Source organism: Misgurnus anguillicaudatus, chromosome 17, assembly GCF_027580225.2.
Source record: "Misgurnus anguillicaudatus chromosome 17, ASM2758022v2, whole genome shotgun sequence".
Taxonomy (NCBI): domain Eukaryota; kingdom Metazoa; phylum Chordata; class Actinopteri; order Cypriniformes; family Cobitidae; genus Misgurnus; species Misgurnus anguillicaudatus.
The window spans coordinates 68855-85701 of record NC_073353.2 but is presented as its reverse complement, the minus strand read 5'-3'; the positions used below and the strand labels follow the sequence as shown (position 1 = coordinate 85701).

General features: G+C 37.5%; 1 protein-coding gene across 2 annotated transcripts in view; it reads left to right on the top strand.

Annotated features, from left to right (window-relative positions):
• Positions 1-13660, top strand: part of crfb1 (cytokine receptor family member b1) — an 83246-nt gene extending 69586 nt beyond the window's left edge. For both annotated transcript variants that reach the window (XM_055214428.2, XM_055214426.2), the window contains 2 exons: positions 1635-1814; positions 11342-13660. In XM_055214428.2, the coding sequence (XP_055070403.1) occupies positions 1635-1814; positions 11342-11971 (810 nt within the window). In that variant the 3' untranslated portion in view covers positions 11972-13660. The remainder of the gene's footprint in view (positions 1-1634; positions 1815-11341) is intronic.
• The last annotated feature ends 3187 nt before the right edge of the window (positions 13661-16847 follow it).

Here is a 16847-nt window from a genome sequence, read left to right as displayed (position 1 = left end):
TAAGCCCAATATAACATTATTCTCGTCAAAACTGACAATTATTTAAGTTATATGTATTTTGTTTTGTTTGTGTTTTAAAGTTATTTATAATAAGTCAAATTTACTGTTTTGTGCACTTATATCAGAATCATTTTGGATAATAAAGTTTATTGTTAACTTGTAAAACACACCTGCCTATATTACATATCTTTATCACGTCATTTTAAGTGTTTGTTCACCACATTTGTGAGTGATGTGATCATTACAAAAAAGTATTTATATATAGTATATTCTGTTAATGTATAGTGTATTCTATGTACAATACTGTAGTAGTATAATATACTGTAGTATATGTGTACTGTACTATAATATGCACATAAAGAATATCGGCCGATATATCGTTATCGGTCTTTTTTTACTCCCTAATATCTGTATCGGCATCGGCCCCAAAAAATGCATATCGGTCGGGCTCTAGTCACTATACATAGCATACATACTGTACTCAGTACATGGCCGTAAATCGCCATCCGGTTGTGATTTCTAAAATGTCTTGGCACACATAAATATCAAAATGCACGTTATCAACATATCTGATGACAGACCCTTGTAAATGGACAGTATGCTCCAGGGCATTTACATTAAATGTTATTAATAGTGCAAAATGATTTAAAACTTGAAATAAGGTTTTGGATATTGCACATCTCCAAGTCATTCACTCCATGTGCAACTTTGTTCGCTTTTCACACCACCAGGTGTCAATGTGGCCTCAAAGCTTCAGCACTGGCACTCAGAGATCGATTGCTAAGTCTGAGGTAAAACACGCCCCCCTCATTAGCATACAGACGAAGAAAAGAATAAATAAATAAATGTGGAAATAAATATATATAGAAATATATAAATGTATAAATAAATACGTGTAGACATAAATACATTTATACATAAATAAATGTGAAAATAAATAAAAGTAAAAATAAATAAATGTATAAATAAATGAATAAATAAATAAATAATAGTGTGAAAAATACAATTATACATAAATAAAGAAATACAGATATAAATACTCATTTATTTTTGTTTTTTTACATTTCCATGTATATATATTTCTTTATTTATTTCTGTATTTTTGTTTTTTTACATTTCCTTGTATATTTATTTATGTATTTATTTATTTATGAATATGGCAGAATTGGCTCCCCATATGAACGCTCCTCTCACACAGAAACAGCATGTGTTTTTAGCACAGTTTTTTGTATTCAAATCAATGGCTTCAAATCACCTGATGTAAAACTCCGGTGCTTAAAAGGTGTACAAACGTTATATTTTTGTGACCACTCACACAGCAAGGTGACATGGGCGTGTAAACTCAATAGAGGTTATCATACCTACCGGTTTATCATACCTACCCCTAATCATATGTGATTTGCTATTTAAATTAGATTTTTTTCAGACCATTTCATTTGCATCATTACTTTTGTGACTCATTTATGAAGTACATTAGAAAATCTTTTTTTTTTAAGTTTGTTAATTAAATAAGGTTGCTGAGTCTTAAGTTGTTAAAGTTAACTTTAAACATTAACTTTAAAAATTAACAGAATGCCTTTTGATTCTATGTATAATGTTAATTTCTCTCTCTCTCTCTCTCTCCTTAAATTCAGAGTAATATAGTTCAAACATACTACTTGACCCCTGAAAAGACAATGACTGAGAGTGTATTACTGACTGATGCTCAGCTGAAAATTTTAAAATGTTATCCTACCAAAAACAGTCCTTTACTGAATCTTGATCATGGGCCACCTAAAGAGCAACATGAAGATGATGATAACGTTGGTCAAAAGGTCAGTCTGATTACTCTATGGTAAAAACATTCACAATTGTCATGTAAAAAGTTTATAAAATAGTTTTCTTACATTTGCACTCAAGGAAAGGATGTGTTAACTTTACCACATTGTTTTGTGTTATCCACATTATGTGTCATTTCGTGTTGATTTTGAGTTCAAATAAATAAAAGGGACAACACGAGATGTGTTAAAACAACACAAAGTGTGTTGTTTCAAAAATAACACAAGAGGTGTGTTAAGTTAAGGACAACACATTAGATTTGTTGTGTTTAACTAGACACAATGGGCCCTATCTTGCACCCAGCGCAATTGACTTATGCCTAGCGTACACCAAAGGATTTTCACAGTCCCAGACTAAAGACCGGCAGTCTTTAGGAATCTAACTGGAGTCTCGGCGTGCTCCCGTCGTCTCGATCGTTAACTGTGAGGTGATAATCTGCAGTCGGCGACCGGATTTATGCCAGTCTTTCTTTAGTCTTTCATATCAAACATGTTTGATATTATCCCAAGTCCCAGCGTAGTCTCATGACGTAAAACAATCAACAACCAATAAACTCGTTCTCCGGAAACAGGAAGCCATCAGTCACAACAAAGAAACATGTCGACGGACGTGGAAACACAACAAGCGCGAAGTAGGCGAAAATGGACCGTGGATAAAGAGGAGCGCATTTATGAGCGGTGGGCAGAGCAGCCGTGTCTTTTTGATGTAAACTGCCATTCATACAGAGTGGAAAAAGAAAAGAAGTGGAGCGATATTGCCTGTATGTGTTAACATGCTAAATCTACCACTCTATTGAATGGCATAACGTGCTAATGTTTTCTGGTATGTGCTTACATTCTTCACACCGCAAGCGTGAGCAACGCGTAAGCGGCGCGTGTTTTTTTTCGGCGCCCATGTTAACAAGTTAAAGCACAAGCACGTACACCGCACGCGTGCGGTCATACATGTGACGCCATAAATGTGTGTTTCAAACAGTCATGACTTTGAGCAATGTAAAAGAAAGCAATGAAATATTTAAAAACATCAGAAGACTGCGCTTTCATTCATTCTCTGCCCAGCAAATGAGTCCTCATATAGCTTAATACTGTTCAGAGAAACAGATAACGTACATCAATACATCTAAATCTTATGCTTAAAATGTTGACGGGAAACACGATCGACTGCTTCATGCTGTCAATCACTGAGTGATTTTTTTTTATTTTATCTTAAAACGTAAGAACAACAGATTTAATAAAGTGCCAAGGGCTTTTTATGTCTATAATTGTGTATTGTATCTATATCTGTCATTACACGAACCAGAACAGCACGAAAACAGTGTGGGTTAAACAAATCACAGCTATATAAATTACACTGACCGTCAAAAACCGTCTTGAAGAGGTTTTGCTCATTAATGCATATAAAATAATGTGAACTTGAGATTTTTATACTGTTATTACAGTTTTTCTCAGTCGCTTGGTACATTTCTCGAATCATACTCACAATTTGCAAAACAGTAAGTGCATTTCTCAAAACAATTCGGACAAGTAGCAAAACACCATGGATAACCTGCAAAAGCCACTCTCTTACTCAAAATTCATCTCTCAAATATCTGTGTCAATGAACATGTCATTGCCATCAGAATGACAAGTCAATGTGTCATTGTGTATGGATAAGACAGTCAAATTGTTTAGTCACGTTGTCAATATAACAGTTTACTCTGAAGTGATTTCCTGATGTAAACTATCGCTAAAGTTTTGACGACAAGTATTGTAAATTGTAATTTACACCTTAGTGTAAGTTATGTGGGAGTTTGATTGCAAGAGACTAAACAGAATTTACATTTACGCTTTTACTGTTTGTACTGTAACTCATTGACAAACCATGTCATTGCCATACAGAAAGGAAAAGACAGCATTGCATAGCCCAAAGAAAAAAAGTAGAAATGTGAACATTGAACAATATCTTTAGGGAAAACTGTACATGCAGTGCTGTCTTACACTGAAGTCCTTCCTATACCTCCTGACCCAGCAAGCATGTTTGGCTAACAAGGCTAAATTTGGGCTGCCAGTGAAAGTCTAATAGACATCTAACCATAGCCAAAAAATAGACAATGCAAATACTTTTAGATCATGTAAAAGAAATGAAAGCAAACAACACCTGTTGGAATATCATACATCTTCAAGTTATTTTGGCAAAAATGGCATGTAACCAAATTCAAGGTTATTTAGGGTAGAAGTGGGTTACTCATAGCTGGACTATATTGGGTCTATAATTAGCCGTCATTTCAACATCTCAGTTTTTGCTTGCTGGGGACGTTTCTGTCTGTTAGAGAAAGTCAAGATTCACCTGGGAGCAATTTACCAAGTCAGGACAGATTTAGAAAAAACTTCTAATAGAAATTTATAAAAAAATATGTTGGACCGGCACAATTATGAGAACTGTATTATGAGAACTTGTTCAATAATTTTGCATGTAAAGACTTGTACTATGAACTGGTGCCTAAATGTTGTGGGGGGTAAGACTATTCAACAGAGACCCATTATAATACATTTTGATCAACATGACATAAGCAATCGATAATGTAGGAAAAAGCAGAGAACATAATCATTTGCATGGATGTACCAAAGCATTTGCAACTTGTTCAAAGAAATAAGAAACTGCTTTTTTGATGTGCGCAAGTGACACAATGATGTGAGAAATGAACAAGTACTTTTGAGAATTTCAATTCTGATCTGAGAATTGTACCAAAGCGACTGAGAAAAACTGTAAACTGCACAGTATGGGCTGCAAACGCAGCTGGTGTGAAAGCACAATAGACACGTGCATACATTTTTGTTAAATCACTGCTGAGCATGATGATAAAAAGCTAAAATAATCTTGTTGTAGTCTTGTAAATAGTGTCACTACAAGATTCAGTGTTTGTAAAATCTTTAGTCTGAGACTTAAAACTGTGAACCCAAGTCTTTAGATGTGAGCTGATAATCTTATAAAGTCTTTTCTAAATCTTTTCAAAGTCTTTAGGTGTACACAAAGCATTAGTCAGTGACGCATGTATCATTTCGTATTTTACACCGGCGCAGAGCGGGTTTTTCCCTCCACAGACGCACCTCGGCAAACTAGGGAATGAACTTGCGCTCCCTGGGCGGTTCAGCGCAAAAAAGGAGGCGTGTTCCGGCGCAAACCATCTCTTATGCTATTTTGCAGTTTCAAAAAACAATTGCGCTACTAACCAAAAAAAAAAATAGTCTAAAGTCAGTGGCACGTTGCGCGTGGTTCATTATGCTATTTTAAGGGCGCATGCTTGACCATAATGTATAGCGTGCACAACGCACACACACTTTGCTTATCTAATCTACACAGATGCAACAGTTATTTTTGCAAATCATAAATTGTTACAATAAAAAATATTAACACATGAGATAAGGAAAATCATAGTGGTGAGCATTGTGGTGATAGTTTTTATTTATTGTGTGGCTGCTAGTTTTTATTTATTGTGTGGCTGCGTTAAAATACTCATGCAAATAACGATTAAAATATTTTCATAAGTTGTGTGGCTGTATTACGTTTATTTTATGTAAATAAATAATAATTAAAATGTTTTCATAAGAAACCTTAATGTATATGAACTTGATTTGTAAGTTGTAACGGGGCGTGCTTTGAAGAAAGCAAGTGAGAGGGTGAATCCATTTGCAAAAGGTGTTTATTTGAAAAATCCCAAAAAGGGCCAGCAAACATATCCATAAAGGGTGATCGAAAAACGTAATCCAAATCAGGCACAAGGTCAAGGCAGGCAGAGTTCCATCAAAAATCCAAGTAAACAGGCACGGGTCAAACACAGGCAGATATACAGGCAGAATACAGATAACAAATAACAGATACAGAGTACAGCGAAACAGGTTGGTTGGGCTAAGCATTAATCAGCAGGGAACAGGTGTACAGGAAGTGACTTAAATACAAAAACAAACAGGAAGTGTGAAGCGTAACATGGCATGATGAGTTTCAAAATAAAAGTCCAAACAGAGCAGAGAATCAAAATACAAGAATAAATAACAAAAATACACAAAATACAAGAATATACAAGACAAAACCTTACAGAATCCCCCCTCTAAAGGGCGACTCCCGAAGCCCAACATTCAAAAAACAAAGTCCAAACAGAGGGTGGGCGGGCGGGCCAGGACCTCTTGGCAAGGCAGGGCAGTTCGTAAGAGGTCCTGGGTCATGAGGCCAGGATGGTCCAGGGTCGTGGGGCCAGCATGGTCCCGGATCATGAGGCAGATGTAGGCCTGGGTCAGGGGGCAGGTGTGGGCCTGGGCCATGGGGCAGGTGTGGGCCTGGGCCATGGGGCAGGAGAGGGCCTGGGCCATGGGGCAGGTGTGGGCCTGGGCCATGGGGCAGGTGTGGGCCTGGGTCATGGGGCAGGCTAGGACCTGGGTCATGGGGCAGGCTGGGACCTGGGTCATGGGGCAGGCTGGGACCTGGGTCATGGGGCAGGCTAGGAGCAGGATCATGGGGCAGGCTGGGACCTGGGTCATGGGGCAGGCTAGGAGCAGGATCATGGGGCAGGCTTGGACCTGGGTCATGGGGCAGGCTTGGACCTGGGTCATGGGGCAGGCTTGGACCTGGGTCATGGGGCAGGCTTGGACCTATATTATGGAGCAGGAATAGGCCTGGAACACAAGGAGAGGAAGGGTACGAGCACACTTCGGCCTCCGCCTTGGTGTCCTCTGCCTCCTTCCTGTGTCCGGGTACTACCCCCCCCCCCAAAAAAAAAAACTTGGGAAAGCTTCCACTGTCCAAGGTGGCGATATTTCAGATGGTGCACCAGACGAATCAGGTGAGCCAGGTGAATCAGATGAGCCAGGTGAGTCAGATAAGACAGGTGAGCCAGGTGAATCATGTGAATCAGGTGAGACAGACGAATCAGATGGGACAGGTGAATCAGGCAGGACAGACGAATCAGATGAATCAGATGGATTAGATGAATCAGAAGAATCAGAGGAGTCGGGCGGATCAGGTGGATCGGGTGAATCAGGCAGATCAGGTGAATCAAGCAGGTCAGGTGAATCAGGCAGATCAGGTGAATCAGATGAGTCGGGCAGATCAGATGAGTCGGGCAGATCAGATGAGTCGGGCAGATCAGATGAGTCGGGCAGATCAGATGAGTCGGGCAGATCAGATGAGTCGGGCAGATCAGATGAGTCGGATGGTTCAGATGCAGGGCCTTGAGAAACCTCGGGAATAACAGAGCAGAAGGCAGACCAGACGCACCACATGGCTATGGCAAATTCAGGCAATATTGATTCAATGAAACATACCTCTGTGGCCGTTGGTTCAGGCAGGGTGGCCATCTGGACGTCAGGTGCTGGGTGAGTAGTAGCCCTCATGAGTGCAGGTGTGGTGGTGATGATGGCTCTCTGTAATTCAGGTGCAGGGATAACGGTAGCTCTCTCAACAACAGGTGCGAGTGCAAAGACAGGCAGGATGGCGGCCATTTTGGGAACAGGCAGGATGGCGGCCATTTTAGGGACAGGCAGGATGGCGGCCATTTTGGGAGCAAGCATGGTGGCGGCCGTTTTGTGATCAGGCATGACTTTAACAGGTTTGGGCAGAACGGGTATATCATGGCTTGGTGTGTTATGAATGCTCACCGGAGGTGTATCCACAACACCCACAGTGAAAGGTGAGCCACATAACAACAGGGCGTGATCGATATACTGTTCTAATGTCCAGTGTGGTGTATGGAGTGGCATGGAACGGGCAATGTCGCGATTTAATCCACAGTAAAAAATGTCCTTCAAAAATGAATCTTTAAAGTTCACCAGACCAGATAGTTCACAGAACTTTTCAACAAAATCCTCAATAGGTTTGTTACCTTGGCGAAGACCAACAAGACGATCCGCTGGAGTCATGCTGCTGGTGGGAAATTTCCAACCTCCGCTGGATTCCGGTTTAGGCTGATTAATCTGTAACGGGGCGTGCTTTGAAGAAAGCAAGTGAGAGGGTGAATCCATTTGCAAAAGGTGTTTATTTGAAAAATCCCAAAAAGGGCCAGCAAACATATCCATAAAGGGTGATCCAAAAACGTAATCCAAATCAGGCACAAGGTCAAGGCAGGCAGAGTTCCGTCAAAAATCCAAGTAAACAGGCACGGGTCAAACACAGGCAGATATACAGGCAGAATACAGATAACAAATAACAGATACAGAGTACAGCGAAACAGGTTGGTTGGGCTAAGCATTAATCAGCAGCTAACAGGTGAACAGGAAGTGACTTATATACAGAAACAAACAGGAAGTGTGAAGCGTGACATGGCATGATGAGTTTCAAAATAAAAGTCCAAACAGAGCAGAGAATCAAAATACAAGAATAAATAACAAAAATACACAAAATACAAGAAAATACAAGACAAAACCTTACATAAGTGTACTTTGGGGTTGGACCTTGCTTGCGTTTCTTGGCTTTCAGCGGTGAGGGTGGACGCAGCGATGTCCTCTGTTGGCGCAGGTCATGTGTAGAGGCAGATCCACCTCCCGTTACATGGCGTGCCCAATTTATGCTGGCAAGCTTGGGATTCCCCCATCTCCTGACATCATTGTAGCGCTTCGCGAAACAATGGGGATGTCAGCTGATGAGACAATTCTGGCTATTTCCTCTCACGCCTGTTTAACCGACGCTGATTTGGGCGGGTATCTCCTATCCCCATACAAAACAACTTCTCTGTCTTTGACTGCTCTTACAAGTACGTGGGTCTCCTCGGCTGCAAACCGCTCCTGGCGTGCGCCTGGTAAATCCGTCGTAATAATAGCAACCCGCCATGGAACTTGCGCACTTGCGTTTAAAGGGAATGTTGGTTAGCGTTCTGATTGGTTTATTTGACGTTACGCCCAAACCACACCTATGAATAATGAACCTACTTCAGACCAACCCCTTATTGATTTGCGCCTGACGCAAGAGTTATTTCTCCCGCCGGGAAAATAGCAACAGGGCCCAAGATCCGCCCACAAAGTCACTTGCGCTTTGCACTTTCGTTTCAGATCGTTAAAATAGGGCCCAATATGTGTTATTTTAACACATTCGTTTTAAGAGTGTGGTTATGTGAATTTTACAGCACTGAGGGTGGTGAACCAACAAGGAGTAGTCTAGATTAAATTAGACTACTCCTAATCTAAATCTAGATTAAGTTAAGGTGTATTTAATAATTCTGTTTTACTAAACTTCCAACCTTGTTTGCGGTTAGGTGCAAGGTTACATAGCAGTGGCAGTCTAATCGTAAATTCATTCAAAATATGTGTTAGGAGTGTCATGTTTGTTGCTTGTCTTGTCAAAATAAGTGCCTGCTGCACACGTGTTGAAGGGTTTGTTCACAAAATACTCGCAAGACACTTACTTAACACTAAACTCTGATTACACGAGACTAAGCGAGTATCTGGCAAATGCGAGCATAGAAAATCATACTTTATTATTTCATCTCATTCATTCATATCATACAAGAACGAAAAGAAAAGAAACAGGAAGAAGAAGAAAATCTTATAATACCTGTCACTTATGTATGCAGTCAAAACAAAAAAACAACAACAATAAAAAAGAAAAAAAAGAAACTACATAAATGAGTCAACCCCACTCCTTACCACAACCACCAAAAATGATCAATACCACCTATCTTTACATTTAATTATCATCCTCTTAATCATATTAGTCATAATTTTTTTTATAACCTTCCAAAATATTTTTCTTATACAGGTTCTTAAATTTACAAATACTTTTGCAGCATTTCAGTTCATAGTCCAAGGTATTCCACAATTTAACTCCATAAATGGACAAACACCTCTGCTTTTGCGTGGTACGTGCAAAATGAATTTTAAAATAATACTGCCTTCTGTTGCCATAATCTTCTGATACCAAAAAAAAAATTAATTTTGTATATCCATAGGCAAAACTCTTTGCTTAGCTTTCCACATAAAAGTCAAAATCTTCAAATCAACCAGATCTTTAAATTTTAGAAGTCCAGATTTTATATTATAACTATTATTGTGTTCTCTATAGCCTAACTTATTAATAATCCTTAAAGCTTTTTTTGTAACAAATAAAGAGGTTTTGTATTAGTCAGGTATGTATTACCCCAGACTTCTATGCAATAACTAAAGTATGGAAAAATTAGGGAATTGTACAACATCAGCAATGTAGAATAATCTAAAACATCTTTAACTTTATACAAGACCACAATACTTTTACAAATTTTATTCTTAATATATAATATGTGATCTTTCTAATTCAATTTTTCATCCAAAATAACACCTAAAAATTTTATCTCATTAACTCGTTCTATATCATTTCCTTGAATTGATATTCTTACCTTTTCCTTTTTTTTACAATTACCAAAAATCATGTATTTAGTTTTTTCCCAATTTAAACATAGTTTATTTTTATCAAACCACAGCATCCCTTTTATCATAAACCATTTAGACACTTGTGCAGCAGACATGTATTTTGACAAGACACATGATGCACATGGTTACCTGACGTGCCAAACACATATTTTGAGATGATGAGCCACACACATGATGGGCTAAATACATGTTGTGACGAGCTTCGCATCGTGTGCCCTCAAAAAAGAAGTAATTGGCCGCCACTGGTGGCAACCCACCCACTTTTGGGATAACAAACAGTTTTGCCTACTCCATACAGTAAAATAAGAAACATTACATTGCAAACAAAAAAGTATAGATGAACACTTCAAAAAAACGTTACTTAAATTAATAAACATCACTGCCTTTTTGTTTTTGTATAGCTGGGAATGAACAGGCTTTCCCTTCTATTGAACCTATATACACTATACACTTTTATCTATACTTTAGGCTATTATGTATTGCAATAGCTTAAATATGCAGTATATACACAAATGAGCTGCTACTTAAAGTAAAACAGACAAAATGCTAAGCGGAAAGAATATATCCTTTTTCATGAAAATTTAGGTAAAAAAATCAATCCCAAGTGTCATACCCTTAAATGTAAATGCATTTAGGAAATCTTACATTTAAAATATAATTTTGCTACAGATTTTGCATAACTATACAACAACACTGTATTTAAATGGCATTCAAACTGGTGGGAAATGGTAGCCTGACGTTGTCATACTCAATTCTAGTCAGAATTTGAGTCTGATACCGCTCCATTGGACAGTTTGTGCCTAACAAGAGAGGAAGAACAGCTTGTGCAGCTGCTATCCTCTCCTAGACGGCGACCCCTGTTTCGATCTGAGACCTACGTGCGCTACTAGGTGCACTACAGCGGTGCTTATGTTGGGGTTTGTTTAGACCCGTACACATTCACAGGGTGCAACGCTGTTCCCTCTTATGAAATGCGCATCCTGCTATCTTGGTTGCCCATTTGGGGATGTACCTGTAGTTTTTGCACCATTCTGAAAGTCCACTTTTCATCATTACCATTCAAATCTAGCTCAATCCAACTTTTATTCCTTGTTAAACTGGGTAACTGACTTCCTGAATATTCCATGTAAATGTCAATATTATAATTATTTTTACAGGAAGACACAGATGATGATGAAGAAGAAAACAAAGAAGATGAGGAAGACAATTGCACGTACATGGATCGCATAATTAACCACAGTAGTCTTAGAACTACTGAAATTGGAGAGAACTGTATAGTTTCATCTCTGCCCCTGCTATACAGTTCTGGTATCTGCTATACAGGGAATAAAATACCATTGCATTTCAGTGTAACTAGACTGTCCCAACATATCCAAAGTGATGAAGATGAGTATAAGGAGGAAGTGGTGGCAGGAGTGTCCAGGGAAAATCAGAACCTTCCTAAATTAAGACTTGAGCCAGAGGGAAGTGCAGATGCTACAGGGGACATCAACTTATTATCTGTCACTTTGAGATCTTTTGGACCAGAGGAAGATGGGAAAGATTGGCATAAGAAAGAGCTATGCAAACTTCAAGAAGAATTCTACACAATCCCACCATCTGTACAGACAGAAGAGAAAACAGAAGATCCAATAACAAAGGAAAGCCAAATGCATTTTTCTTTGTGTTCCTATGATTCAGACATAATATCAGGATATATAGCAACCTACACAGGAGGTATGCATAAACAAAATAGTTGCACAACTGAGGAGACTGATTATTGTGATACAGGCTATATAACACGGTAAAGACTCTTTTATTTGTTTATTTAAAGGATAAATAATGTGGTTGAACAAGTTGGAATGAATCATTAGTCTAGGGCAGGGCTATTCAAATCTTACCCTGGAGGGTAATCAAACACACCTGAGCAAGCTAATTAAGGGCTGTTTCTCAATATGCGTTCTTCAGCGATCTTGCGTCCTCGTGTCCTCGCTCTACGTCATCATTAACGGTCGAAGTTCATTCCAATTCTCAAGAACGCAAGGACAGAGGACGCATGAAAATACCCGGATGTGTTCTTGATATCGAGGATGCATCGAGTGCAGCCTTGCTGAAATCGCTTTACGCCCCAGAAGTCATTGCGGCTAAACTTCCGAGTTCGTTCTTCCCAGGTCGCCTGGCAAGACCGATCTCCACGAGGACGCAAGTCCGTTCTTTGCGTTCTTGGAATTGAGAAACAGCCATTGTCTTCATGATCACTAGACAATCACAGGTGGTTAGGTTTGATTAGGGTTGGACCTAAACAATGCAGTGCTCCTCCAGGGTAAGATTTGAATAGCCCTTTGTCCTCTGACTGAATTGTCACTGACCTCAATTTAAATCAATCAATGGCGCTATTTCCCACTCGCTGAATGTAAGAGATAGGGTACGATAAACAACATGTGAAAACGATTTGTTGGTTCAACTTTATAAGTTACCTGGTTGCCTTAAAATGTTAAGTTATTCGACTTAAAATATTAATTAACGCGAAAAAGACAAGTGTGTCTCTTTGTGTAAACTAATATTTTTAAGTCAAATTAACTCATTTTAAGGCAACCATGTAACCTACTTTTTCATGTGAACTTATAAATGTTTATTTACAGTGTAGGTAAGTTTTTTTGTTTTTTTTTAATTGTCCTGGGGTGTGACACACATTATACAAATATTACATTCAATATTAATATTGCAAATTAAAATGTATCAACCAAATATATAAATGAGAAAAGTGCATTGGGCATCATTTTATAACTGGATGCACATGATTATCTATTTGTAACATATCTGGATAAAAATGATATCATTGTAGATCGTGAATAATGCTGGTCTTACAGTTACCCATGGCATAAAATTTTAGATGCAATGTCGTATGCTGTATTTTTGTTTTCTGTTCAAAAATGTGTGCCAACAAAACCAAAACTATGAATTGTGTTCAGAGACGATTCACAGTGACTGCATGTGCAAATCACATCTTTATGGAAGGATTTTCAACAAAAGTGTATGACTTCCATGCTGAAAAATCCAGCATTGTGGGTTCAGCATAAGGTATGATTTGCATGCTGGGACCACCATGGGATGCTGGTTTACTGTTCCCCTGCATGGAAAGAAGGTTAGCTGGTCATTAGCATGAGATGCTGGATTGCTGGTCCTCATTCCCAGCATAGGAAGACTTTTGCCCTGTGTGTGTGTTTTTTTTTAGCTTGCTGGTGTTTTTGGGTCAGGTTGACTGGGGGTTTGGGGCGGCCAGGTAGCTTACTTTGTTAGGTTGAGCCAACAAATCTTTTACATTGCATGGTCTCCATTTTAATCTATATTCAAAAATTGTCATGCTTTCGTTGTTTCTTGATTTTTATTTACTTTTCTTTGTTTCTATTTCATGTTAAGCTGCTTTGTAACTGTGAACAATTGTGAAAAGCGCTATATAAATATATTTGAATTGAATTAAATTAGCTTGTACCAACCATATGTTGTCTTCTGCATGATGGTATAATCTCAGCACGAAAATAACTCACATCTGTAACGTACATTTCTAGTGTGCATTTATAGTTAAATAACAACCCCCACAATTACAGATTAATTTTAATAAGACTTCTTACTTCTATTTTAATAAATTAAAGTGAAGCATACAGTCTGCTTTACACACACAGGCAAGCGAAACAGCACACACACACACACACATACATGCAAAATTGTTAAAGATTTAAAACTTAATAAAAGATTATTATTGTGCATATAAAGATAAAAATGCCTACATAATGGATGGTCATTGCATGTGTCAGAATTAGATATTTTCATTAATGACAAATTAAATTGGTTTCCTTCAAATTGTGTATCTTTGTTGAACACTGATGTAGAATGTCTGAGTTTTACACTAAGCATTTCAATTTAGTCACTGACATAACTAAGCATGACAAATAAAACTTGAAACTTATTCTTAAAGGAACAGTATGTAGGATTGTGGCCAAAAATACTGCAATCACAAAACTGGTGGTTAAAAGTGGTTCTGCAATCACACAACTGGGGTGTATTCCAGAAAGCTGGTTATGTGACTTACCCGGGTAAGTTTAGGAGTAAGCAAGCGGATAACTTCTGCTTTCGGTTCCAAAAACGGAGGTAACTTTCGGGTTATGTAAGTAACCATAGCAACTGACTCTCTGAAGATAACCTGCTCTGGAGCAGGTTATGTTGCAGGGTAAGTTCATTTTAGTTAATGAAACGAGGCTCCGGAGGATGTCTGCGCATGCGTGCACTTATGATGAGCGTGCAGCGGGCGTGGAAGCATATATTTTGCATAATATTACAATGTTAAAGCATTTATTTTAATACATTTAGAGTCGCGAATATTTATTGCTGACTTAGACAATGTATGATATTTTCTTTCAAGAATTGGTTTTTTTAATAACATGGATTGATATTTGTGATTGGATTAATTACTATACATTTAGTTATGCCTATTATTAATAAAAATTGATTCATTTTTGTGTTCAGACTAAATACTATACATTTAATTATGTCCATTATTAATTTATCCAAATATCAGTGGATGTATGAAACACAATTCCATCAGTTAATTAATGTTAACAATAAAGTACATTTCCATATCAATTTTGTCAAATCATAAATAACCTCATCTTTCACTTACTAGATAATTTGAGATGAATCTAAAGTTCTAAAAAATATGTGTGCAAATACATTATCATTATTGAGCTAGAAATCTTAACATATGTTACTTAAGTGACAATGTGGCAAAGTTACAGTAAATGGGTATAACAAATAGAAACAAATGATGCCCATCATAATAATAATTACTGAGGAACAGAAGTTACCCCTGCCTGCAGTCTCTGGTCTGTGGCATGTGCATTTAACACTGACCCATAGAATGACACCCATGAAGCACAGGCACGATTTAACACTGACCCACAGAATGACACAGGTGAAGCACAGACTTTATTAGGTGAAACACCATTGAATCACAGACATGGCATAGTGGTCAGACATTTACTATTATCAGTAGATCACAATGAAATTAAATTATAAATATATATTTCATAGTATCATATATTTATTTCTTAAACATGCACTTCAGATCCTTAGAACTCTCTCTACATTTGATCTATAGTTGGTCTTTTTCTAAATCACCCTTTTTTCTTTAAAATGGGCCTTTTGCAGCTGCTCTCCTGAGCTATCATTTTTAAGCCAAAAGGGAAATTGAGATATTTTGTTATATTAGATGATACAAGACATATTAGAACATGTTACTATGGGCACTAATGTAACATTTTTATTCTCCACTCCACTTCTATCATCTATCACAGCAGATCCTAATCGTCCAATGCAAATTAATGATGCTTTTTAGTGTAGTGTACTTAAAAGCATTACATAAAATTATTGAAAATCTGTAAGGACTGTAAGGAAGCTTTACAATTAAAAGAGGGTTCATTTATCAGCTAAGTAAATGTTAAAAAAGATGGTGACACAGTGTCATACAATGAAAAGTCCAAAAACTAAACAGGGAGCAAAGGAGCAGAAGTAAATACAATATAGTACAATATAGTGAATATAACCATAGTGCATTTTATGCATACACAATCATATCTACAAAAAAAACTATAAATAAGCCATATGGCAGATTTATGCACTTTATGTGCCACAACCCTTACAAAAATTAACCATGATTTTATAAAGTTGTGGTAACCATGTTTTTGGTGCATTGATTACTATCAGCAAAACCATGGTTTTACACTTACCATGGTTTAACTATGGTTTTTGAAAAGTATGGTTGTCAAAACCATCGTTATTTTGTTGTAACCATGTTTTTTTTAACTGTAGTAAAACCATTGGAAATTTTCGTAAGAGAAAAGATAATCTTAATTATACCTAATTAGATATAATTAATATATTTAAATCATATATAAAATCTATGATTATTTTTACAGGCTTTTAAATAATATTTAAATAATATTATGTGTATTTTCGTTGAGACACATATAATATTTGAATTAAATGGGGTAAAATAGGTTCGTATTAATTATGTAATTAATTAATTTTATCTGTTTTGTAATCACGCACTTCTAAGCCGATTATAAAACGCTGATTTTTGACAGAAAGTATTGGTTTATAATGTTATTTCTCATTTAAAAACGTTTAAGTTATCTGACGTTTCCATGGTGACTCGTGAAATCTGTGATCCATTGACAATGCCTTTATGTTGTTACTGTGAGCGCACGTTAACTCTGGGTTACTTTCAGAGGGTTGATGAAACTAACTCTTAAACTGTGTTTTGGAACCGACATACCCAGAGTAAGCGGGTTTGGGGTTGATCAACCCAAAGTTCAGGGTTAATCTAATGGTAAGTTAACCCTGCTTTCTGGAATACACCTCTGGTGGCCAATACACAAAATGACAACATAAACATCAGTTGAGGGCTGCAACTCCACTTTTTGAATGAGAATATCCTGGCCGGACCACTGTTGTCAGTGATATAAGTATTTGAAATGAAAATGATTTCTTAATGTCTAGTGACATATCAGGGCCATTTTATGATTTATTGTTATAAATTTCTTACATACTGTTCCTTTAAGTCATTTTGCTTTTTAAGGAAATGTATCTTGATTTAGAAAGGTTTAAGATATTTGTACTGGATTAAAA